Source organism: Schistocerca americana, chromosome 4, assembly GCF_021461395.2.
Source record: "Schistocerca americana isolate TAMUIC-IGC-003095 chromosome 4, iqSchAmer2.1, whole genome shotgun sequence".
Taxonomy (NCBI): Eukaryota; Metazoa; Arthropoda; class Insecta; order Orthoptera; family Acrididae; genus Schistocerca; species Schistocerca americana.
The window spans coordinates 536360058-536387812 of NC_060122.1; the positions used below are offsets into that span (position 1 = coordinate 536360058).

The window sequence follows — 27755 nt, forward strand, 5'->3', positions numbered from 1 at the left end:
CCTGATGGCATCTGCACATCATGGCATCAGGAGTAAGAACACTGTGTCTCTCCAAAACATTGGAAAAGTGAGAGTTCTCCCTTCATCGCCACCATGCTCAGTGGTCATCTGGGGTAATGCAGGACCGTGACTCCTTGCTCAATGCAACATGTCACCATCCATCAGCAGTTCACGCTTCTAGGTCACAGAACAACTACAAACACGCAGTTTGTGTTTTAGTGTTAAAGGCCCAGGCAGACTACACATGGACGGTAATTAGTTATTACTTAATCTCGCTGCTGCTAGTCTCTGACCAATGGTGTGTGATGAAAAAGAATGTTACAGGAAGCTAATTATTTGTTGTCAGATGGCAGCAGCAGATGCGAAGAGATTAAAATAAGCTTGGTCCACAATGATGATTTTCCCTTATGGTGTTCAGATGACTGGAATCTTGACGATGAGTAAGCCTGCCCTCGCATTCCCATGCAGCCCAACATCAGGCTACTGTCATATGCAAATGTTCCACAAACCTGAATATTGCTCGATTTGATCAGCTGGCCCAATGGAGACAGACAATGAGGTCCATTCCAAATTTTGTCAGGTGCTGATAATGTTGTCTCCTATGAGTATGCAGCATTCCCTACTAGGTCTGGTAATTACACTAATGTACTCTGGTGTGTCACAGAGAATTGCATCTCTAATCACTTACCTGTCAATCATGTGTATGTGTATGAAATTACATTGAGATCTGACCATGTCTTGTGAGTACTTCACTTTTTTTTCAGATCACCAGTGACTTTATTATAAAACTTGCAACCTTTATCAAGCAAGCAGATAAATACTTCATTTCTGTTTATCTGTGGAGAACATTGGTTGCGTGTTCTGCTCCACAGCCAAGACTTGGAATTGTTTCCTGTCCATACCATTTTCACAACTACAGTTTCCCCCTTTTCATCCCTGTTTGCATGTGTAATGAACAGTAAACAACTCAAATTTAGTCATACTAACTTCCATTATATCTTTGTAGTAGATCTTTAAAAAATTTAGTCTTTTGTTTTAAATCAGTTTTGTAGGCTCAATATAAAATGTACCAATGTTACTCATATTCTACATTACCAGTGGCAAGTTAACTTAAATTTATTTCTGCGTTTCTCTTTTTACCCACCTTCAACTCCTCAGGAAAGTATTTAAAATCGAACAGAAAAAGTATAGTGTTGGCATGACCTATAATATATAGGGCAACTCAAAATGAACATAGCAATTACAAATGGCTGTAACTATTTAATGCACAGTAATAAAATTATAAGAGTTACAGAGTATGAAAACAAAAATGCATTTTTTTAATTTTATATATTTATTTTGCAAACTTTATGTCTAGACTGTATGATGATACTCCTTGGTCACACAGGAAATATCTAAGCAATTTCAGCTATACATTCTGAGGCAAATATGGAGTTACCAGCATGTACATATTACAAACGTGTATTTTGAGTTCTGAAAGTGGTTTTAGCAAAGGCGACACATACATAAGGTCTTTACCTCAACCCCATAAACAGAAATCCACAAGTGTGAGGAATGCAGATGTATATAGCCAAGAGCATAACGCAGTGTTGATACATCTAATACAGCCAATCCAAAGGGTCAAAGATTTTGATTTAAAAATATGCTTGTTTCTGATTTGCTATGCTTGCACAATGATGAAAATTTTGTACTTTCTTTTATATTGTCTGTAATTCTTATTGAGGTATGATATGCATTAAATAGATTTAGACAATTGTAATCACTATATTCCTTTTTTGCTTGTACTGTATTTTGTTTAGCGTAGAATTGAATACTCATATCACTGTTTCCTAAGTTTACAGGTTTACTATCACATCTTTCTTAGCCTTTGCAATTTTCCTGCTTCGACAGTACGCGTCAACACATCATTCTCATGTAAACACATTGGTCAGTCATTTTTGCTGCTGAATAGTTATCTTGTGTCTGCCACGTATTATATTATCAAAATTAAAATAATTTTAACATCAAAATTCACGAGAATATGAAATTTATGCTGAAGACTGAGTACCAACCTGATCTGTAATGGCTGCAACAGCTGAAGGACTCTGCTCATTGCTGCAAGAAAATATTTTTATGAATACTCCATAATAAAAGTAACTTGATCTGCTAAATTTAAATTCTAGTGTTAAAATGCTTGAAACGCTGTAACTGCACACACTTGTTTTAAAAAGTTAACCACAGGAAGTGAAATCAACACACAATGATAGCAATTTTACTCTTTACCACTACGCACCTCATTTTTGTCGCAGATGGAGAATGCTGCACAAATAGCATTTTATTGCTAAAATTATTGCAGATTTTATCTACAACCCCATTATGATCACCCGAATCATGTTTCTTCTTCTGAGAAGTGTCATTTGCACTGGAAACAAATTCAACATGAAATGTTGAAGAGTCTGTAAGATCTCTCTTATCTGTGTTGACACCACAGCTACAGAAAGAATGAACTAATGAATACTTGTGTGATGTGTGTTCTGGCATCCTGGTATGTAAAGTAGTCTCAGTATTAACCCCACAGCTGTGCTTTGGGACAACATGGCTGCAACAGTTACACCAAAAACTATTAGCTGCACAATATGGTGTACTCAACACATATTTCTTGTGTTGTTCAATATTTTTACAATTATGGCACAAATTATCCATTTGACACACACATGGGCAAGATCCATTCTGAGCAGATTTGTACTGGTTACTGTCTGTTTTCGAACAGCCCACAGTACCATGTGGTCTTTTGTTAACTGAGGTACATCTACGTTGTATATTTTTGTATGACGTTGAAGAATCATCAAAAGTTTTCACATCTTTCCCTACATCCTTATGTTTACAGCCAGAATAAACTGCAGTAGACGACATACTAGTACTGGGTGAGTACACGAAAGATGGTATGTCGCTATTATGGATATCATTTACATCCATTTTCTGTTTCAAGTTACTCATCTTTATATCCCTGAAATCTCCAAGTTTTAGGTGAGGTACAGTATGTTCTGAAATGTTATTCTCTTGCAACATTATGGAACTGTCACAGTGTTTCAAATGGGACTCATTCTCTACATCCAATGCACTTTTATCCCAACAATAACAAGGTTCAACCCGAAGAGGCTTAATTTCACAATAAGTGCCAGGCAGTGTCTTTGTTCCAGTTTTCTTGGTTGTAGTGTTTGTAGGCATTCTATGAGAACTAATTTTCATAATGTTTCCAAAGTGACTTTTTGCTTCCTTGTCGACACTGGACTTGTTCATAATCAGTCGTAGGTCTGGTTCACTTCGAAAGAATTGTTTGTAACTTAAACCAATGTTGGTGATTAAATTTTTTGAGAATGATCTGTTGGTAAGCAAGTTTTTACCGTTTGGAGAATCCTTTCTGTGTTCTGCAAAGGCAAATGGAATCTGATGAGGAACAGGTTTAGGAAGTTTCATTTCTTCCAGACAAGTAAATTCAGTATCATAATGTTTTTTTGTCTTTGAGTTTCCTCTTTTTGCTTTTCTTGTAGAATCATTTTTAGAAGTTTCTTTGATACTGTTACAGCAGTTATTTGGCAATGTGTCATAACAACTAGGCTCTATTTGTTCTGGTGGTGGTAAGGATTCCTGCCACTGCTTTACCTGCAATGAGGATTAATGATAATTGGTCAGTACACAGGTTTTGAATTTACATACAATACGATTACAATCTATTACACAAACATGAAAAATACAAAATAATCTTTTGGCATTTTTCACCAGGTGCCACAATTTCCAACTACCGCAGATCTATTCTTTATGGGGTGTGTCCAAAATGACAACAAACTCCTGAGCTCTTATCTCAAATTATTGTAATAAGGAAAACATTATCATTAGACAAAGTGTGTGTGTGTTACAAAGCGTAGTTCAACCACCCTGTGAAGCACAAAATATATAAATCTGTAAAAACTGCATATGACAAACTGGAGAAAAATAATGGTTGTACAGCAAATATCACCCACTCAAACATCAATATGTAATACTAAGTAAATAAAACAAACCACTGAAGTGGGTAAATGTCTCCTATTGATGTACTGGTATTAAAACAAGAAGAATTGTGTTTGCTTAAGACAGAACCATTTTTTCATGTCATATACCAGGAAGCAAAACGGGACAAAAAGAGAACTTCAGCCACAAGATTATTATCATAGCTATGGTGGTGATGATGAAGCCCCATACTCCTCGACAGAGCGTAAGGAACGATGCGGGAGATCTGCACTGCTGTACTAGGCAAGGTTTTAGTGGAGGTGGTTTGCCATTGCCTTTCTCCTATCATAGCTATACATTACAGTAAATAATACAACACAGCTGCATTCTTTGTAGGCTATTTATACTGCCCACACAAAACTTAGCTAGCACATTTTCAGTGGAGATATAACTTAGCAGTGTTGTGTAGTGTCATGTGATGACAAGACTGTTTTAGCATGATCGAATCAATACCCTAGAAGAAGAAACCTTTCCATGGGACACCACCTTATCGAAGGTACCTTCAGTGCCAGGCGGGAGGGTTTGCGTGCTCTGATGAAGTCAAGAGCTGTGTCGGAGGTAGCATAGGCACATGGCAGGCTCACCCAAACGGGAGTGGTCTTGACAAAGGAGCCAGACAAAGTGCGTCCCACAACATAGGGCACTATAGGCGTAGTGAAGGAGTAAACCTCATACAAATCCTGGTCCTCCAAGTTGGGGGTTGGGCAAGCGGCTAACACCACCCTCCTGTAAAAAAATTCTTGTTCAGAAACCTCAGAGTAAAGAAGCCGGACAGATTTATAGACGACGATATGACACTGTTAAAGGCAAATGAAAACATGATGTATTTATTGGAACCTGTAATGTACAATCACTGTATAGGGCAAGGGCCCTGAGGTTCAGTGCTATATGAACTCGATAAAACCAAGGCAGGCATAACTGCCCTACAGGAAATACGATGGACTGAAGATGGAGTGCTTGATATGGGAGGCTGGATAATTTTCAACCATGGTTCAGAGAGCCACCATGAATGTGGTACAGGGTTCACAGTAAGATAAAAATTTAAACACCTAGTGAGTGGATTCACTGGAATAACATTTAGGATTTTACACATGAGACTGAATATCCGATTCTCAAACTACTCATTGATCAATGTACATGCACCCACAGAGGTATCAGATGACCAGGATAAAGACATCTTCTTTGAGAATATTGAGAGAACTTATGACAGATGTCCTGTGTATAACACTAAAATAATTATTGGAGACCTCAATGCACAGACAGGTAAAGAAGAACATTACCTTCCAGCAATAAGAAAGCACAGCCTCCATGAATACACAAATGACAATGCCCACACAGTCATTCAGTTTGCACTGTCACGTAACATGGCTGTAGGTAGCATCACAAAAGGGTTCACAAAGCAACATGGTGTAGCCCTGATCAGAGTACCTTCAACCAAATTGATCAAGTAATTATTGATGGCAGGCATTCCTCAAACTTACTAGATGTACGAACTTACAGAGGAGTTAATGTAGATTCAGACCACTACCTTGTAATTGTGAAACTAAGAGCTCGAATATCCAATACAAGAAAAGTCAAAGGAACACTTCAAAGTAAGTATATGGTATCGAAGTTAAAAAATGAAGACATCTCTAAAACATACTCTGAGAAGGTTGCTGAGAACCTTGCATTATACACCGCAAGTGTAAGTGATAACCTGGATCAGGAATGGAACAACTGCATGGATGCAGTCATTAAAGCAGCAGAAGACCTGCCAGGAAAAGAAGGAAAACAACCGAGGAATTCCTGGTTTGATGAAGAGTGTAAGAGAATAAGTCGGGAGAAAAATCTGGCATACAGGAAAATGCTTGATAAATTATCAAGATAAAAGGAAAGAGAAGAAACTGCATCAGAGAAAGAAAAGGGAATGGGAAAGAAAGCAGATTGAAGAACTGGAGACAATTGTAGAAATAAATGGTGTTAGAAAATTTTATCAGAAAATTAATAGTGAGAGAAGAGCATTTAAACCACACATCAACCTGTGTATAAGTAGAAGATATCCCAGTTGCTCCAGACGATGATGCCATAGTACCTTCCCCTTCCCAAGGAGAAGTGAACAAAGCATTTGCCCGACTGAAGAACAATAAAGCACCAGGGACTGACTACATAACATTTGAACTATTGAAAGCTGGAGGAGTTGAGCTAAATTGTGGGATCTACAAGACTGTGTGCCTCATCTGGGAAAAGGAAGAGTTACCGGAAGAATGGAATGTAGGGATAATGTGTCTGGTGCATACGAAAGGAGATCTATTTGAATGCAGCAACTACAGATGCATAACACTTTTAAATATTATATATATAAAGTACTATCAAATATCCTGTTTAGCAGACTTTCCACCTAAAACAGAAGATATTATTGGAGGCTATCAATGCGGATTCAGACCAGGAAAGTCAACTGTAAACCAGGTATTTACTCTCCGACAAATAGTAGAAAAGACCAATGAATTCAATGTTGGTGTGCACCGTCTTTTCGCTGACTTTAGATCTGCATATGAGACAATAAACCAGGTCAAACTTTATGAGGCAATGTGGGAATTTTGAGTGCCTGAAAAATTGGTGCATTTAATAGAGGTCACCCTAAAGTATCCCCAGTGTACCGTGCGAGTGCAGTCAAGGCTACTACCTCAGTTTCCCACTCAAACTGGGCTAAGGCAAGGAGATGGGCTTCCCTGCCTACTTTTCTACCTGGTGTTTCAAAAAGTGGTACGCAAATCAGGTATTCAGGGAAGAGGAACTATCTACTATAAGTCTGTAAAATTACTGGGATATACAGATGACTAATTTAACGAGCAGAACACTTAGAGATCTAAAAAGTGCATTTTCAGCTCTAAAACTGAGTGAAGAGAAGATGGGGCTGAGAATTAATGAAGGAAAGACGAAATACATGTGTAATGGCACTAACCAACCCTTTCAGCCCACAACAACCCTTGATGGAATGACATTTGAGCGAGTGGTACGCTTCTGAAATTATGCCTCGCATAAGTGCTTCCAACCAATGCTACTTTGGAATCTTGTGACATTTTAAATCCAAGCTTATATCATGAGGGACTAAGTGCCAACTTTATGAAACACTGATACACCCAGTACTTACTTATGGCTCAGAAACATGGATAATTATGAAGCAGGGTGAAAACAAACTGGGATCACATGAAAGAAATACATTGAGGAGAATTTTTGGACCTGTATATGAAAATGGGACCTAGAGAAGGTGAAGGAATGACTAACTTCATGACTGCTATAAGGATGATGATATGGTGAAGTTCATAAAGCTGGTAGACTGAGATGGGCTGGACATGTAATGCGACTTGATGAGACAGGCCCAGCAAGGAAAGCCTGCTGCAGTGAACCTGGAGGAAGAAGAGCAAGAGGACGACCTAGGTTGAGATGAAGCGACGAGATTGGAGAGGACGCTGCCAGAGTCGTTTGCCGTAACTGGAGGTCCACGGCGAAGTCCAGAGAGGAATGGCAGAAAATTACTGAGGAGGCCAGTCCCATTCCGGAATGTAATGCCAATGGAAGAAGAAGAAGATTTTTTTATGAAGTATTGTGTCAAATTAATAGAGATTCTAATAAAGCCTTACAATAAGTTGTAGTCAGCCCATAGAGAGAGGTGAGAGTTGGACACGGTGTTAAGGCACACATTAACTGTTCAAAAGCAGTTTTTCTATGTAAGATGAGCTGAAACTTGGGTACCCATCAATGTCACTTGGTACCAAGTGTGTTAAGAGAATGTGTAGTTTCATGTTCAAAACTTGTAAGTTACCTGCTCATTTGATTTTGACAAAAATTTCAAAGTGTACCAGCTTGATGCAAAATTTGTGCCACCACTGTCAGATGAGCAGCATAAAATGAGTTACTTTGGATCCATTGCCGTATGTCTTATGAATACAAGCACAGTCATCACAAGTCACATGTTTTGTGGCAGTGATGTTTTTCAACTTTAATACATCCCTCAATGACAAACTACACAAATAATTTTTATTTAGGTATAATGTGCAGTTTGACAGAAGACAGTAGGAAAAATGCAACCATTTAAAAAAATATTCCTAAATGATGTTATCACAATAATGCTGTTGCACATTCAGTATTGTTATTTTATAATTTTTTGTCCCAATCCCTATCCGTTGGACTTTGCATAGGCACAGTTCCTTAACATCCTCATTTGAATAACCATCATTAGAAAATACTGTGAGACAACAGAAAAAAATAAGTACAAATTCTTACACCAAATACGCACCATTACACAGGACATAAAACTAGTTGGGAACTGTGTGCAGACCCTGCAGGACACTACCATGTAAAGAGGAAAATGATCGCGTTATAAGTCAGTGAAGTTACATGAATGAAGTTCAGTTTCCTAAACACACTTCATATATGACAATGTTTACAATTTACTATCTACAGTGAGAAGACTTGTATAACATACCTTTAAAATTGAGTTCTCTGAGGAACTTGCTTTGTGTTCCTCACTATCAGAAAAATCTTTCGAGAAAAATGACTTCGTTTCCCTCAATCGGTCAGAAACAACACTGCAGATGTTTGCAATTGTCTCTTGGTCACCACTCCTGACTATATTCTTAGTCTCTCCCAAAGACAAGTTATGTGGGATGTGAGAGTTCAGCAAAATATCTTCAGAAGAAAGATTTTCTTCTTCTCTTCTCATGACACAGTCTTCTGTACAGTTTACTGACGCTTTGTCCTCCATGTTTTCAAGTTCTGTAACACTTTCTCTCAAACTCAATTGTTGGAATTCTGCTGAGGATTCTGGCTTGCTGAAACTATGATTGGGAGTACTAATGGCCAAAAATGGCAAAGCTATGTCCTCCTGCAGTCTTCTATTTACTGCAAGGAAATCTGATGACGTCTTAAGTTCAGGTGTGAAATTGGCATCATTACTAAGGTTTCTGAGAAAGTTCTCTTGGCCATTTGGTCTCATGTTGGCAGCAGAAGGCAGACTACTACTGCCTGAAAGAAATGAACGTTGGAAGAGATTTCGCCTCAAATGTAAATTACGATCATGAAAACCAGCTCTTTCAGAATACGACTGATTTACTAAAGAGCTTTTGCTATGTTCATTGTTCCATATACTGAAATCATCTTGTGTTCTATGGGATCTTATTTCTTCAACAGATGAATCAATTACCTTAAATCTTAACCTGTCAATTCTATTTTCTGCATCTGCATACTTCATTAGCAATGCATCATAGTTTTCTTGTATTTGTGATATTATGTTATTTTTATCATTTAGTTCTTCTTGTAATTTGCAAATGATATGCCGTAAATCCTCTTCAGGTTCCTGCTGAATAGAACTATGGAAAGGTTTCCCATCTTCTCTCTTGCTGCAAGAGATTTCTATATTTTTCTTTCTTTCTGATTCAGTTTTCTTTATCTGACTAATGTACTCTCTTACTTTGCTCTGAACATGATCATATGGTTTGACACCACTCCCCAGACTAAGACAACTCAGCGAGCGTGGCAAGCCTGAATCTTTAGACTTCTGAACTGATGAAATTGTTGTAGATGACTGGCATGGGTTATGTATTAAATATGTGAATTCAGGTTCATTTTTTGGGGAATAAAAAGGCAGAGTTGATAAATCTTGAACTGATGACCAGTTTCGTTTCAGATATCTAAATGTTTCAGCATGAGTTTTTCCACCATTTCTTTGTTCAGCTGATATTTGTGAACAGTTTTCTAGAAGATCTGGAGTATTGACAGAGTGTTTCCTTTGTCTACTTGGAGATGCACAAATGTGCGAGCCCTCTCCACTTTGCAAAATGTTTGAATTGGTTGCATTGCCATTTAAACTATTCTGTGAAGATTTTATTGGTTCCTCCAATATAACAGTAAACGAATCTAAGGAAGTTTCTACATCCTTAAGAGAAATTCCATGGCTGTCCAGACTTTGTAATTCCACCATATTTTGTAGATCTGTTGGAGAATGATCAGCATTGTGATTTCCCATATCAGAAAAAAGATTACTTGAATAGGAACCAGATGAAGTTAGACTTATGAGGTTAGGCTTGACATTCTCTAGTAACTGTTCATCCACTGATGAGCTGGTTTCACCAGAGTTTGAGAACTCTGGTTTTTCGTTAGACAACAACATTTCTCAATAATGTTATGCAAAAGCATTCAGCAACCATCACATCTTTGTGTGAAGATGTTCTGGAGCTCTAGTCCAAGCAGCCTAAAAAAGAAAAGCTTATATTAATCAAAACAATTAATGTAACAGATTTGTAACTAGCAGAAAAGTTCATATAAAGAGAAAACAAGGAAATTGTTAAAGAATGTCAAAACCTAAAACAGAATAAAAAACTGAAGTTGACAAACACAGGCAGAGAAAAGTCTATATACGTTTTTAAAACACATTACTAATGCTATGCACCTAACTCAAACATATTCTAATCTTCTCCACCTAACCTCTACTCAACAATAATTTCTTAATGCCATTTGTTTACATATAAAATTCTTGAGTAACATGAGTTGGAATAATGAGTGTGAATAAGAAAGAAAAGCAAAGGTTGAGGGGCATAACTTATGGTGCAATTACAATACCAAAATGGAAACAAATAATACAGAAAAATCAAGAAACACGTGTTCATGTCAAAAGGGTGTAAGATGAGATTAAGTTCATCACTGATTACAGCAACTTTCAGGATAATAAGGCATTGAAGATATCTTAACATAAGTAAATTAAAATGTTCATATTCTTCTGGCTAAAGCTAAGAGAGGCTCAGAAAAATTATTGATTGTGGTGGACAGGCTGTTATGGCACAGATCAGCCGTCTTACATACACAAAACTAATAAACACTAATAAAACTTAAAATAACAACTGGATGGACAGCAAAACTGGAAGAAGTTCAGTATAGCAAAGTGAATAAAGTTTGTGCATCTAGGAAAAACAAACAGCAGAAAGAGTATATAATGATATAGGCATACTGATAAAGTTTTGAATAAAAGCAACGAAGGTTTATTTCCCCCAACAAAGCCTCCATTGAAAGCTATACAATTAACCCAGCAACATTCCAATTTTTCACCCCATCAGAGAAGCTGGCTAGTCAATCTGTGGAAGGTGATTAATTTTGTGGTGAACACCTGTTCACTTAACAAAACTTCATCTCACAAAGAGAAATCTTAAAAGCTAGGAAACAAAAAGATATCACAGAGCTAAACCAGGAACACAAAGTGAAGGACAAATTAATATCCTGGCATATTTATTTTTGCCACTGCATTAGCTGCAGTGTCATCTGGAAAACAGGCAAAACAAGTACTTTCTTGTAAGTCACTGTTGCTAATTTTGCAATCAAATCTTGTTTCGAACAATCCACTAATAAAACACAATAAGGAGCATTTATGGTTCTTGACTTGGTCCAAGAAATCTACATGATGTCCCAGGAGGAATGGTCAATATTCAGGAATATGACAGGAATGATCATTTGAAACAAAAAAAGTCCAGTCAACGTGGGCACTAAATTGCATATCTTAAAAGCTACAATCTTTCTGACTGTAAAACAAATCTCTCCTACTACAAGCTCTTTGTTTTTCATATTTTGAGAGACGGTAGTATGGACCAAAACAAGAAAAAGTTTATAGTAAATAAGGGCTCTAAAGACAACGCAGATCTTAGAGCTGTAAGCATTTCTTTAGTAGAAGAGGATTATTTCACAGTAGAGAAGACGACTAGGTGTTCATAGCTCTTAAAGTATGTATTTTACAGCCCAGCGACTAATGAAATTCAAATATCAAAAGTAGTCAGTCATTGATGTGAGCGGCAGCCAACTGATTATTCTGACTCATCAGAGTTAATGGTTGTCCAAATCGCTGACGTCTCAAGAGAGAGTTAAGTATACTGATCGTAACGATCCCCCTCAGTGTTCAGTATACCTTTTCTTAATACTCAATGGGCAGAAAAAAAATGTCCTTTCACCTCAATGCTGAAGCATGAGCATGTACAACAGTGAAGCTACAGTCATGCCTGGACTGCACCCAATGTTATACAAGAAACAGCTGTCTGCACTGCTCTCAGCTGAGTGTGTGGCAAACATGGACACTGGCAGCTATGTGGCAACAAGCTGCATACTGGCTCAAGTAACAGCACAGCACAGTGAAGGCATGTCTCTCCATGCAGTTACATCAGCTGTGCACAGTATAGCAAGCACCACTAGAGCTGACATTGGCTCTCACCATTTTGGGCCTGTCAGCTAAGTTCCAGCCAGAAAATGGAGCTGCCGTGTCACTGATAAATGAAGAGACATATTGGCAGCTCAGCTTGACTCATCACTGCTGCAAAGGGCTCAGCAGCAGGTCATGTCTTATAGCCAACGGGCAGTTCCTATCTATGGAAAATTGTCACTTACAGCTAAGTACAATAAACGTCAAATGTGTATTAAAATTCATAGTTTTAGAATTGCCTAACATTCTTAACATTTTCAGCTTGCACACTATTACACCATTTGGTTCAAAAATAGTAGACCATTTCAACTTAGAATCTGAAACAGTGCCATGTAGCAATATTGATTCTCTCTCTGCTACATAGAATGAGATTTTTGAAGCAGTCCTTTGTTGTGTACAAAACTTTACTGCTCACATATCTAAGACATCTTTGAAAGTACCAAAATTTTAAATAGCTAGCTCTCTGCTACTTGCAGTTAGAAATTCTGTTTAGGTTTGACTCATAAATCTCTAGGAACCAGATGTTGTTTCCCCATATTAGTTACTAAATTGGTGGAAACAATGGTTGTCATTAAAAAGTCTAATGAGTCTATAAATGTATGTGACAATTTTAAAGCAATTATCAACATTCAATCGCACATTTATCTCTATTCTATACCGTGCCAAAAGGATATATTAAAAAAAATTTGTTGGAAACCAATATTATTCAAAAATTGATTTAAACATGCATATCTGCAACCTCTGTAAGATAGTGAATCAAAACATTTACTGCTCTTAAATACATCATTTAATATGTTCCAGTACAATCACTTACTTTTTGGGGCTGCTAACGCCCCAGTCCTATTTCAGAAATACTTGGAGCAATTGATTTGTGGAGGTCTGCAGTGCACCAATTACTTACACAATGTCATGTAATGGGGGTGACACAAGCAAAACACCTTAGGAACCTTTAATCTCCTCAAAAAGCTCTTGGAAAATGGCTTATGTTGTCAGTTACACAACTGCAGCTTTTTTGCCCTCAGTGTTAAATATTTCAGCAGCAAAGATATCACACCCACACATGGCGTCAACATGATAATTAACTTCGAACAACTTTAGTAGTCAGCTTATACTGCAAGCAGCACAAACCACACACTCGTTGAATCAGGTTGGGAGAAGGGGGGGGGGGGGGGGGGGGGCTATCAAATTTGAGTGACTGGCAGAATGTCAGCAGACTTTTCAATGCCTTACAGATTGTTTGAAATTAGCATAATGCCTGATATCGTATACAGTGGGCTCATGGTTGATGCTTGCATTGGATGTATCACAATATGGGATTGAGGTGCTTCAGTCACATAAAATGTCAGATGGATCCAAAAAAGCGATTACCTAAGGCTCTAAAACATCGATGGCAGTGTCTGGACAGTCGGAGGGCAGGGGAAGGGGAAGAGAAGTGCTTTAGCAATAATTTACAGTTTGAAGAAGTTTCCTGACCAGAGTGGTTATTACTATACTCTCCCTACTTGAGCCAGTGTAGATAAGAAACTATTTACCGTGCAGGTACCCAACTTATAAATGATGGTGTTCAGACTGTGTGCTGCAGGATTTGCATTGTTAGTATTGTTAGTGTCATGACTTGCCAATACGCACCAGTACTGATGCAGCAACATAGCGTTGAAACACAAGCACCAGCACCAGCTAAGCTACACTTCCCTGTTCCTGGCAGAAAACTGCATAAATATGGCTGTTGTAATCCTTACATGCAAGTTAAAGGGGAGAGATTTAGTATCCCTGTCTTCAGCAAGCATCGGAGATGCTGCAAGTCACTAACACGAGTCCTCCTGCTTTGATGCAGAGGACGAGGCCAGTGCAGCACATGTCCACTAACATGGATATAAGCCTGCAAGCCGAGAGCCTCGGCACTTGTTCGCTACCACAAGTAGTGCTTAGCCTATCACCCTATCACTACACCTACAACAATGCTGCTCTGTTTTTGGACTGAATGGTTTACACTGGTGATATATGCTCAGTGCACAGCTAACAATGACTTTTGCTCTGTGTGGTTTACAGTTCCGTATCAGGAGTGGACGGAAAACACTACACTTGACAAAAATGTATTCCCACTTTTTGATGAACTAATGGAAGCCTTTACACATGATTTTGATGGGTGCTTGATGTATGGAGTGTGGTGGTGACAGATCAAAGTCATAAAAAGAAGAAAAGGTGCCATTTGTTTTATCATATGTGATCATATCAAAACTGATTAACCCAGAAATAAATGTTCCTGAAGATAAGTGCAGAGTCCGCATGAACTACACCCAATTCTGTTCTGGTCAGAAATCACTTCAAATGAAAATGATTAACAACAGTAGTAACTACTACTTTTTTTCCTGTGTTGTAAGTCACAGATTACAGTTGCTGACAGTCAATATGGGTTGGGAAAGGTGAACAGGGCTTTAGTTCTAGAGCTGTTTTATCGAAACAATGGCAACAGTGCTGCTGCTCTTCGTGAGTATTGATGCCTTAAAGCAGTACAGAGGGGTCCTCTTTCTGCATTGGGGTTGAAAACATGATTTGGAATTTTGAATTAACTGGCAATTTGGGAATTTCTCCTGGGAGAGGCTGACAACCGACTGTGCCACAAATTGTTGAAAAACTTACTGTTGCCATGGCTGAGAATGCTGGATGCAATGAACTATCTTCACACAGTGCACCAGCTGTGTCATAACAACTGAACATTCCATAGTCCACTGTTAAGAAAATGCTGTGAACATTCCGAAATGGTATCTTCAGTGTGGTTCCAGGCTGTCATGGACACGGACGATCGTCACAATGAGCAACATTTTTAATTTTGAACATATACATGATATGCAATTAACAAATGTTACCCTCTCATGTGGAAATTAAAATGTGTAGTCTTTCCATGGTTGGTTTGTTATTTCTTTTCTGCATGTCCATACAAATGTTTCCATACAGCTTCACTGTGCTATGATTAATTGTTTTTCCATGAGTGTCTTCTCAAGTAGCAAAAGTTTAACTATATATTTGTGCTAGAGTAAATCCCACATCGTAACTGACCATGAATCCATTAACATTGCTTTTTCGGTATAGATCCAACCTCCCAGAAAAGACCGTGCAGTGTCTGCAAAACTGGCATTGCTTTTGAGTGGTTGTAATTATGAAATTCACCTCTGACCCACTGTCCAAAATGTCAACGCAAACACCCTTTCTCACTTTCCCCTGGGCCTCAATGTAACAAGTTGAATCACCAGATAATGGTTTGTTTTGCACTCTAGCAGCACCAACAATGACCCTGGACAGATTCCCATTGATAGCATGTGAGACAGCCACAGGGATAGCCCACTATATGGTACTGTGTGTAGTTTTGTCAGTAATGCATTCAAGATGGCCAGAGAATTTACCGAAACAGTCAGGCCTGGCATGTCATAAGTATGTTGCAATGCAGCACAATTTCAATGCAAGAAGTGGTGTCTTAACATTAGCCTCTGAATGTTGGATCATCATTCTGCCCCTGCATCATCCTCTGGCCACTTAATGCTTTGTCGTGGGGGATGACGCACATGAAGGTGTAAGCTCAATGGCATGTATACTCAAAACACAAATGTGCAAGGCCTTGCTGATGATGTTGACTGACGAAGTACTATTCAGCACTCATACAGGTCCACCCCTGTTGATGGGGCAGGTCCAGTTGAAATACTGTAAGGGCGCAAGCAGCGACCCTGCTAGACATCATGTGCCCGGTGCAACTTGCCCAACCCAAGTACAGGTTCAACTAGGTGCAAGGCACCTGTGCCTGGGTGTGCCCTTCCAACTGGTGCCCTTGATGAACCCAAGAGGTCACCATACACCATAAGGATACTAGCTGTTTGATGTTGTAGCCAGTCACAGGCACATGATCTGCCTCTAGCCACAACTGAACTCACAAATAGCATCTCCGAGCCAGAGTCTTGACACCAACGCAACAGCCCACTGTACTACCATCCGTAACCCTGTGCTGCCTATGCCACCCCACTCATAAGCACACAGATGAATGGGCTAGGGTAAGGGAGTCAAGGGACATGGTACCACTGCCACTGTTCAGGCCCCTACTAGCACCTGTTTTATCAGTTCAGCCACCCAACCCAATACACATTCAACTTTGCCACCCACACAGGTCCACAACAGGCCACTGGAGCTAGCCACTCCAGTAGAGGCTGTGCCAATCGATCTCTTAGTGAATAGCTTAGCTACACATTGTTGTTTGCAAGCAGAAAACTGCATAAAAATGGCTGTTGTAATGCTTATATGCAAATTAAAGGGGAGGGATTTAGTATCCCTGCCTTCAGCAAGCATCGGAGATGCTCCACTAACATAGATATAAGCCTGCAAGCCGAGAGCCTCGGCACTTGTTCCCTACCACAAGTAGTGCTTAGCCTATCACCCTATCACTACACCTACAACAATGCTGCTCTGCTTTTGGACTGAATGGTTTACAATGGTGATATATGCTCAGTGCACAGCTAACACTGACTTTTGCTCTGTGTGGTTTACACTTTCGTATCAGGAGTGGACGGAAAACACTCCACCTGACAGAAACTTATTCCCATTTTTTGATGAACTAATGGAAGCCTTTACACATGATTTTGATGGGTGCTTGATGTAGGGAGTGTGGTGGTGACAGATCAAAGTCATAAAAAGAAGAAAAGGTGGCATTTGCTTCATCATCTGTGACCATATCAAAACTGATTAACCCAAAAATAAATGTTCCTGAAGATAAGTGCAGAGTCCACATGAACTACACCCAATTCTGTTCTGGTCAGAAATCACTTCAAATGAAAATGATTAACTACGGTAGTAACTACTACTTTTTCCCTGGGTTGTAAGCCACAGATTAAATTCAACACTTAAAATTCTGCTATTCTATAACAATTTCAAATTCATCACAAGAATTATGCTTACCAACACTGGTGTGGTCTAAAAAAATTTATCACTCTTTCCTGGATATTTACCCGATTTAATAATCAGGCACAAGCAATAAATATAATTCAAGAATAAAAACTATTTGTTTATTTCAGAAACAATGCATTTTGAAGACAGTCCTGTATGAATGGGGATGCTGATAATGGGGAAAACTGGAACAGAGAAACTAGAATAATTTGAAATGTGGTGGTACAGATGAAGGCTACAAAGGAAGTTATTAGATAAAGTAATGAGAAGAAAAAGAAAAGGCAGATATGTGGGTCATGTGGTAATCATCTGTCACTGACTAAATTATCAGTGGAACTGCTGTAGAGAGAGGAATAGGGATACACAACAACTGGAAGTAAAGCACATTATTATAGGATGAAAAGAGCAGCACATGCAATTTTTCAAGTTATAATAATAAGAAAAAACATAATAGTAAAGTGGAAAATCATAGAAGTGTAACAGGAATTTAGACCTTTAATTTGTTAATAATGAGTATGTGATAAAATATAACAACAGTAATAGTAATAGTAATAATAATAATAATAATACCACCTGACGTGACAGCCAGTCCAAGAATACAAAAAGCATAGTCAACTTCATATCTACCCATAACCTAAAACACATTGTGGAGCTTATTTGTATATTACGAAAATTATGACACATGGTTTATACACCAGGGCTCTGGGTTCTTTGCTGTATTCCGTTTCAGAAATAACATACGTACAGGACGATTCAAATTGAATGCGACAAAAAGAAAGTATTCCTGTGAGTACAGTAATGACTTTATTCCTGAAATACATGTATAGACTGAAAGGTTAACTTTCACAATTTACAATGGCAACAATCAAACATGGAAAACTGCTGCTGTTGTCCATTGCTGGTGTTATTGGTCAAAATGGTGGCATCTATGATAGAAAAGGCGTACTATGTCACAGAAGATGCACAAACATCATCAATAGACATTTTTGGACTAAGTTGGTTTACGTGGCACCACACCATCACAACACTGCTAAATGAGAGGAGACAGGATGCATATGCAAGAAGAAAACCACAGTACAACCATTGTACCATTGAAGTTGTGAAAAACATTTGTATGGTCTATGAAAGAAGTCCCAGAAAATCCATGCGTCGTACCATCACAGAAGTAAATGCGTTACAATCAACAGTGTGGTGTGTATTGTGCAAGCTTCAACAGTCTGCTTACAGAATTCACAAGTTATAGGTGCTAAAACCAGACAATAAACCAAAAGAAAGAGAATTATGCACTGGTCTTGCAGCACAGATGTAGATGGATGGTTTCACTGAGAGGCTTATTTTCTCTGACAAAGCCACATTTCACTTAAGCGGCAAAGTTAGAAGCATAGCACAAGAATATGCGGTACACAAAACCAGTACACCTCTCGGGAAAGTGAATGTGATCCTCCGAGACTTAACTTTTCTGCACCATAACCAACCACAACGTCTTTTGTCCTTTTTTCTTCACAGTTCCCACAGTTAATAGCATAACCTTCCTCAATATGCTTTCTCTCTGGTTGTTGCTTCAATTGACAGAAGAAGTAGCAGACTTCATTTTACAGCAGGACAAATATCTTCCACACTGGCATAACCTCGTAAGTAGGCACCTCTCAATGAATATCTTTAACAGTGTTGGATCAGTCATGCTGAATCAAATGATGGGTATTCACGTTGTGGCCCCACCGGTCACCTGACTGTACACAAACATGGATCTTTTTCTTTTGAGAAAGTGTGAAAGAGATGGTTTGCATACACCCATTTCCGCAGGAGTTACTGCAGTTAAGGCGTTGGATAGTCGGCATGGTTAACTCCACTGATTGTTCTAAGTCGGAATGCATCTTGCAAGAAATGCAGTACTGGATAGACATCTGCCATGTCACAAAAGGAGCCTAAATCAAACAGCTATAGATGACCATAGGAACTGAGAGAGTTAACCTTTCAGTCTATATGTGTATTCCTGAAATAAAATCATTACTGCAGTCACATGAATACTTTCTTTTTGTTTCATTCATTTTGAATCACCCTGTACCTGGAGCTGTGAGCTGTTCACCCAAAATCATGTTGCTTGCTGATTGTACTACTGTTTTCTGCAGTGTAATGAAGTATTTTACACCATTAGCTGACTGTTGTGAATATCCACAGATCCAACTTACTAAAGATTTCCATAAATTTAGCATTTGCTTCTCCAATAATTATCCCAAAAATGTTGCATCACAGAGGTGTAAGAATGGTGTACTGTTCATCTCGAAATCTTTTCAAGTTACGCTACAGTAGTCTGTAATTCACAAAAATTTGTTTAAACTGAATCCTCGGTTTGCAGAAGAAAGCTTTTTAATCACTTCCTGTAACTCTCCATTGACAGAAGGTAAGTACCTTATTCAAGAAATTAAGTTTACAGTACGATGAGCACCTATATAGATAATGAGGACCGACTGAAGCATTTAATAACCCTTGGCCAACTCACAAACCACTGACACCTTATGGCCCAACCTAGATCTTGGGTTACATTGCTGATCATATCGCCAGTGTTCTGTACTCTGTCTATATGCACATGTATGTCATCACATGCCACATCATCACTGTGTTATGAAACAAAGCCACCACCGGACGGTACTGGCTGGTTCGGATGACCTAGAAATTGTTTGTGTTTCGTTAGGCTCAGTATCCACTAATTTTTAATTCATAATAATGGAATGATATAAGCGGTGGAAGAAAATTCATCATGTCTTGATCTCAATATATATAATATCATCAAGACGACAGCTATTTTAGTGTGTTAATATTAAGTGTTATGTTAGTTGTGATTTGCTTGTATTTTAGGATGCAAAATATACCAGCCCTACTGTATAGGTCTGTATTGATGTTTAACTTATCAAAACCACTTCACAATTTAAAGTGATTATAGATCACAAAGTTGTGTAAATACAGTGCTACAAACAAACGAATTCATCAGGCAATAAATCATAAATGTAGATTATCATAATGTCTTTAAGAACAGTAAAGTGTACAAGATGGAGCTAATTACCAAATTCAGCATCTCAGGAAACTGCAATTATACAGGCATAGGCAATTAATTAACAAAGGTACTTTTCAAAAACGCAAAAAAATATCCAAGCAGAAAACGCAAAAAGATATCCAAGCAGAAAACGCAAAAAGATATCCAAGCAGAAAACTCAAAAAGATATCCAAGCAGAAAACTCAAAAAGATATCCAAGCAGAAAACGCAAAAAGATATCCAAGCAGAAAACGCAAAAAGATATCCAAGCAGAAAACGCAAAAAGATATCCAAGTAGAAAATGCAAAAAAATATCAAAATGCAAAAAAAATATCTAAGTAGAAAACGAGCAAAAGAAAAGAAAATATCAAATGGAGCTCCATCAAATGCTTGTAATGTTGACAATATGAATCATCAACGAAAACAGACGATGATGAAAGTAATAGCATTCTGGAAGTAATGCCACATGATATGTACAATGTGGGTTACGGTATTAAGACAGGAATGGTGGCTAGAGATGATGTGTTTCCACAGAAACAGTTAACAGTGGAGGAAAAATGTTAACCAGTGGAAGGAACTTGCAAAATAATTTACAAAGTGTCTGTGGAAGAAGTTATTCCTCAAAACTGGACCAGTACTGTAAGTGGAATTCTTCACTGAAAAGGGGACAGGCAAGAATAAAAAGTAAAAACCCCACTGGCATCTGCTCTGTAATGCACAAGGTATTCAGTAAAATTATCATCAACCACACAGAAAAAAAAGCTGGATTTTAATCAGGCAAATTAATAAGAAAGTTTTATATGTGGATAAAGCTTACTGAATCATTTGCAACTAATGAATGAAATTATAGTTCAACAGCATAACGAGCAGGGGTTACAACATTGCCTCAGATTCACAGATTTTCAGGAAGTGCCCAACTCAGTAGGAACGAAAGCCCTGGAGAAACAAGGAACTGATTCTTCCAGTGTGCTGTTTGCCTCTTAACACAGATAAATTCCAACAAATGGAAGAACTTAAATTATAATGGAACTAAAATAATTACGAGCCAACATATCAGAAAGAAAAATCAACAATTAAGTCACAACTAATTGATGAGTTTTTGTATTTTGGGCAGTTCAAGAAAACTGCCAGACTAACAGTAAAATAATTACACATAAAAGAAAAATTTCCTGGAGTGCTTTTGGTAAGCTAAACAGAATTTTCTACAGTAAATGTGCAATTTGTCTGAAACTGGAAGTTTAAAGTCAGTATGGATTAATAGTTTTCACTTATAACAGTGAGACACACACTTTAACACGACATCCACTGAAAAACTAAGGGTTTCCCCATGAACATTGCAAAATTACATGTTATTGAGTTACTTGCAGAGAAAGGAAAAACAAACAAAAAGATCAAGGACACACTGGAGTGGAAGACATAACCATTCTGCTACAGCTGCTGATTATGGGTTTAAGGAGAATACCTATCAACGGCCACCAGTCTCTTATTCATTCCCCAGGACATGATCAATGATAGCCATTTACCTGTGTCTAAATTAAATTCTATGTGCAGGTGCAAGGAAGTGTTCTAAATGTTTGTGTAGAAGGACATGGGTACTACCCCAGCATTCACCTTCTGGGATGTGGAACGCCATCCAAAAATCGCATCCAAGCTGGCCGGCACACAGGCCCATCATTGATGTACTGTGCGGATTCAAATTGAGGATGGAATACATAGGGATTTTGTAAATAGGGGGATTTAATGTGTGTGGCTATCTGGACGGGTAGTGTAACTGTAATTATAATGTTGGCAAGATGCACGTGATAAGAAGGAATGTGAATGAATTGTATATGTTCAAAGTAGTTCTTTTCTGGGTTCCAATGTATTATGAAAAGACCAAGGCAACAACCTAATGGAAGGTGGGAGATAAAATTACAAAATTTGCAGCAGCAACATGGATGCACATTTGCTGATAAATGAAATTCATAGCAGACTGGGATTCAAACCCAGATAAGGTACAGATTTTTACTCAACCTGTAACATGCAAGTTCCGTATTTATGAAGAGAGCAACCTTCATTGCTATAATTTCATGAAATTGTGTTTCACCGATTAAATCATCAATGCCATTAATTTCTTTTCAATGAATTTAATTTATGGGTGCATATATGCTACCTGAGAATTGTTACACAAGTAGTAGTCTAAAGGAGGCCTCTATATAGCAGGCAGTAGACTATGATCATGATGATGATGATATATTTGCTACCTATAACACAACAAGTAGTGCAGTCAAACGTAATAGAAATTATTTCTTTAGCTGCATTGATATTGCAGCACTGTTCTGAATTGTGTGGTTTTATATTTGTAGACTATTATTACTGTCTTCCATCTATGTATCAAGCAGGCACTTTAAAGTGGTAATTTTGGATGGGAGTGTTTTGAACTATGGTTGCATACGGTGCTGCTACAGGTTGGTCCAGAACTTCCCCGTTTGCAACACCGTAAACCTCAGCAACCAATTGCATGGCAGCCATTTCCAAATGTTGCACGTATTCCCCCTCACTTTGTGTTGTGTGTTGCTTATTGTTTTCTTTCCTCGGTCTGAAATGAGTACAGAGACTAGTACTGGTCTACCATGGGGTTTGAGTACAGCTTCCATGACACTCAGAATGATCAGCAATGCCTGTGACTCTCAGTCAGTTCTACTTTCAAGTAAGTACAAATTCTGGGTGGAGACTGCAAGCATTGCAAGAGTGAGGTGGAGCTTCAGCAACCACCCCACACCACTGCTCTCCCAGTGGCAGTTTATTTTCTCATTTGTTTACATTTATGGCCAACTGCCACACTGAAGTATCTACACTGTAGTTGGCGTGTTGCTTGTATACAGCAATGGTCATTTTCAATAACATTTACATTTGGTAAGTTCAAGTTTCATAAATGACCTTTTTCGTGATATAATAATAAAACAAATTTTTAAAAATTCCAGATACTTTTTTCTTGCTGAGATGTGAGGGACACAGCACACACTCAGACATAAAAGGCACAGTGGAAGGAAATAGTCTGTATCTATTTCAAAGGTGCCATACAGAAATTTGTATTTAAAGAATTAGAGAAACTACAGATTACTAAATCTGGATTGCTGAACAGAGGATTACAGAAACTGTAAACAATACTCTTTCATCATAGTGATCTAAAGCAAATAAAGCTTCAGCAGGGAGGAGGTCAATGTATGTGAATAACGAAAAGTTTTCCATTGAGGAGGACCGAACACCCAAAAACTGTAGGCTAACAATAATTAAATTATATACAAGGGATAAATCACTTGTTACAAAAAATAAGACAGTGAGCATCAGACAAGCACTCAGAAACAGACAGTAACTTACTAAGCTTTTGAATGAAATATTGGACATTACACGCCGATTAGCAATGTACTCCACTTCGGCAACTTGTGTGCCCCTAATCTACACCAGTAATCCAACGAGGGAATGGGGACCTGCTGTGTAATTTGGTATCCGAACCACGTGTCATTTGTAGTAAATCTTCATATCACTGAGAGGTGCAGGCTACGCAAAACGCAGACTGAAATTAGCGTGGTCTGACCGGGATTCAATCCTCATGTGCTTGTTTTTCTCTTTAGCATAGGTGTATATTATCTCTTTTCTTCATCTTTCTTTAATCTACAAATAAATTTTTGAAACTTATGTAGTTTCACATCCAATTGTGATTTTTTATTTGTTTGTCAGTGTTGAGCCGGTTATTCCTGTTACAGTGGCTCGTAAACAAGCAAACTGACTCACTTTTCAAAGACTCTTAAGTAAGCAACTCTATCCATGTTTCAGTGGCTTGTAAACAAGAAAATCCAAAACACATTTTCAGTAAGTATTTTCTGCATTTACTTGCAATGTAATTCTCAGTTTTCATTACTTAATGTTTTGCAGACTTTAGACCGGTACAGCAGCCATTGGGATAAGTTGTAGCAATATGCTGTGCAACATAGCCTACACATTTGACATCCATGCAGATGTCAAGCATAATTTTCCAACATTACTGTACCAAATGACTACAATCAAAAGCATGCACATTTGAGATGAATCAAATAATGTGGTATGAATGATCAGTTAACATCTCTTATTGAAAAAGAGAAAAAGGGAGAGAGAAGTGGGGAGGGACAGAGACTGCTACAAGCAAGTTAAAAAAGGAAGTAGGTCTTTCCTCACCCTGATAGTTGATTTGTATGTGGTAGAGCCTTACTGAGGTTGGTCATGTTTGAGGTGGTATGTTTCTGTCATCCACAAAACACTGATCTGACTCACACTACCAATTACAGGGATATCTACAGTTTAGCATGGACTCTGAATCATCATGCAACTCAGCATTTTTCACATAAGCAAATCATTGCCAGACGGAAGAAAAATCTTAGGATTGGCTGAGAATTAAACCCAAAATGTTTGGATTTGTAGTCTGTCATCCAACCATTTATTCACAGGATCTAGAAGAGTCAATGACAAAGACCTGTAGTTGGAAACTCTTCTATTTGTTCCTTTATGTTACAAGATAAAGCAGTTATCAATTCCAAGGTTGGTTTGAATGCTACAAAAGTTATTTGACATGACACTATTGGGGATGGTATGCCACTGCCTTCCTCCAGCCTCCAAACTAACTTCCCCAGCTAGTTATGGGGGAGCATTTTTCAAATCATTGTGTATATGAGGAACTGCACAGTGGTTCTTGTTCCATACTGAATCTGTAACTGACCACAGCTGTACACTGCATTATCTTTGTTGTGAAATTATTGATACAATGAAGTGGACTTAGGTTTCTGTACATAAAGCAAGGTATACATGAAATAGTGCACAGATTAACAGCACTTAACAATATGAACAGCACAGTTCTTTACTAGTCACGGATCAATCTTCAAACTGATTTACCCACCCATCTATAAGGAGACATACAGCTTAAAATGGACTTTGAACCCCAGAGCAACTCTTGAGTTTTTCACATTGCCAAACACAAAAAAACTCAGGACCCACTAATTTTTGAACCCTGTACTTGTGGATTTATATTCTAGCATTTACACACACACACACACACACACACACACACACACACACACACACACACACACACAAAATTATAAATCTACTCATTTAATAGTTATTATGACAAAATTAGGGATCTAATCACCGATGACAAATAAAAAAAGGGAACGAAGGGCACTGGGCTCGACTTAATACAAAATTTTGATGAAATATGTAACAGAATCTCTAGCTTTTGGTTTTCTTTCTTTCCTCCCATTTTCCCTTTCAAACAAGGAAAGCAACATCAAGGCACACTGACGCTAAAAATATAGAATAATTATAAACAGATGCATCAAGGACCACTATCAGTCACAATTATTTGTTAACTAGCTTGTAAATTATTTTATAATGCAACATGTGTCGAATATAACTTCAACCTCAGACAGAAATGGAAATACACATAGAACTTAATAATAGTAATTTTTAGCCTTCTCATTACCTAAGGCCTGCCTGCATATAAATGTAACCCTGATGACAGAGTGATTATTTTGTTTGCATAGTCTGTCAGTCTGCTTTACAGCCTAAAGTTTCACATTTTAAAATTTTTCATGTAATTTAACAGAAGGCTTTGCCTTTCTAAGGAAACTACAGAAGATTTGGTAATACTTCCTCGGCTCTAAACGTGAGGAGATGTCATGGCAACAAAAATTCTTAACATACAAAACAGATTCTGACTTCTCAGCGGGATCATCAGCTCTTTTATATCTTTAATTTTATTCTCTGTGATGCAATAGCAGAACAAAAGTAACATATATGAGCCAGTCAAAGTTACAGAAAAATTTATTTTTAAAATAAAGGTTGAGAACACGTACAGAACAATATCAAAATCAATAAAATGGGATGTGATTGTAAGATAGCAAGATAAGGACCAAAGAGGAGCCAAAAACCTTCACATGAAATCACAATTCTCATGACTTCTTGACACACCATTGCTATAAAAATACATACATAAACATAGAGGGCACTACCAAACACGCGTATGTATATTTCACCCACAAGTTTATTTCCCTGTGTAATTCTCGCGAGCTAATGGTACTAAGATCAGTCACTTTAGGGCACCAAACCAAAATTTCATACAGAATTGCTTTCGGCGCATTCTTATTGGATGTTTCTGTGACAATTTTTCTATAAATTTATGTAGTTTCTCGAAGATACAAAATTAATCCAGCTTGATTTCAAGATAACCCAGGTAATAAGCAGTCTCGTACTGTCACAATCTAAGAATACCACGATTCTATGACGACGGACCCTTTTTTGGACGACTAAAACTTTTAGAAATATAGGAATCTAACAACTGATTAAGACTGAAAAAGAATTAATTAGAAAATATTTATGTACCAGCGTGACCATAAGTGATATCCTGTCAACAAAGGACAAAATAAACTTCAAACGTCTAAAGCAGGTACCGGTGTGTGTACTTTCTTCAATAGTTAACTTACTGTAATTAAACTTGAAACGTCTAAAGCAGGTACTGGTGTGTGTTCTACTTCAATGGTTAATCACACGTAACACAGCAGTTACCGACAATAATGCAACAAGCATCACAAACAATCAGGAATAAAGGTAAATTACGACTATCGAAGTATTCGACTGATATATAGCATACACAAATTTTGAAAACATATTCATGGCAAGCGTTTAGTAGTAGTAGTAGTAGTAGTAGTAGACTGCACTGTTTATGTTACGTACGTATGAAAATATAGCTTCAGTCATGTAATCTTGCAGTTAAAATAGATTCACGCACTTCATAAAGTAATCTACGAAGGTCAATACATATTTCTTTTGACTCATGATCAGCGATACAGCCAAAATAAGAACTGAACACACATCCCGTTTAAAGTCTGCTAGCAGACGCCATTGAGTAACCTACTATTATTACGTTCCACTCCGCGCTCACTTTTTGGGTTGTTGAACAGCTATATACACTTCATAGTTTATACTAAAATTGTGAGGAATACGCGTACCTTATTTCTGTAGATCCCATCACTTCACTTAAAATAACAATACTTATTACACTGCCTCAAACGTTGTGGCACCGTCGGACAAGATGCTCTCTGCAGAGTTTAAAGAGCAGACACACTGTTTACATGGCTGCAATCAATGTGGTGTAACAGCTGTGCCCAACAAAACAAAGTTATTGAAACGTTGTAAAATGGCACTGTAGAAGAGAGTAGATAAGTAAACAAATGTTGATCTGTAGCAATGTAAGATATCCTTCAAAAATGTCGTATCTGATTCAGCGGTGAACAAAACGCATTTGATATTCGGCTGCCCAACGTTGAGTTTGTTAACGTTTCTGTTTGTGTAGTCGACTAATTTTGCGAATTGTTCCATCGCTGTTATGGAAGATTGTATAGCGAATCTTGTGTGATAAGACTTCGCATTCACAGATGATGAGATAGCGTACATGCACATAGTAGCTACGGTTTATTTCCTTCTAAATCATCTCCAAAGAGGCATCGATAGATCCCAAATGATCAACACATCCTTTTATGAACAGTC

General features: G+C 38.0%; 1 protein-coding gene across 1 annotated transcript in view; it reads right to left on the reverse strand.

The window, feature by feature from the left end:
- The window catches only part of LOC124612776, a 37594-nt gene extending 10239 nt beyond the window's left edge, over positions 1-27355 (reverse strand). The window contains exons 1-4 of the mRNA XM_047141171.1: positions 27218-27355; positions 8492-10255; positions 2273-3642; positions 2052-2094 (exon numbers count right to left, since the gene is read on the reverse strand). Coding sequence (XP_046997127.1) covers positions 2052-2094; positions 2273-3642; positions 8492-10174 — 3096 coding nt within the window. The 5' untranslated portion in view covers positions 10175-10255; positions 27218-27355. The remainder of the gene's footprint in view (positions 1-2051; positions 2095-2272; positions 3643-8491; positions 10256-27217) is intronic.
- Positions 27356-27755: the final 400 nt, after the last annotated feature.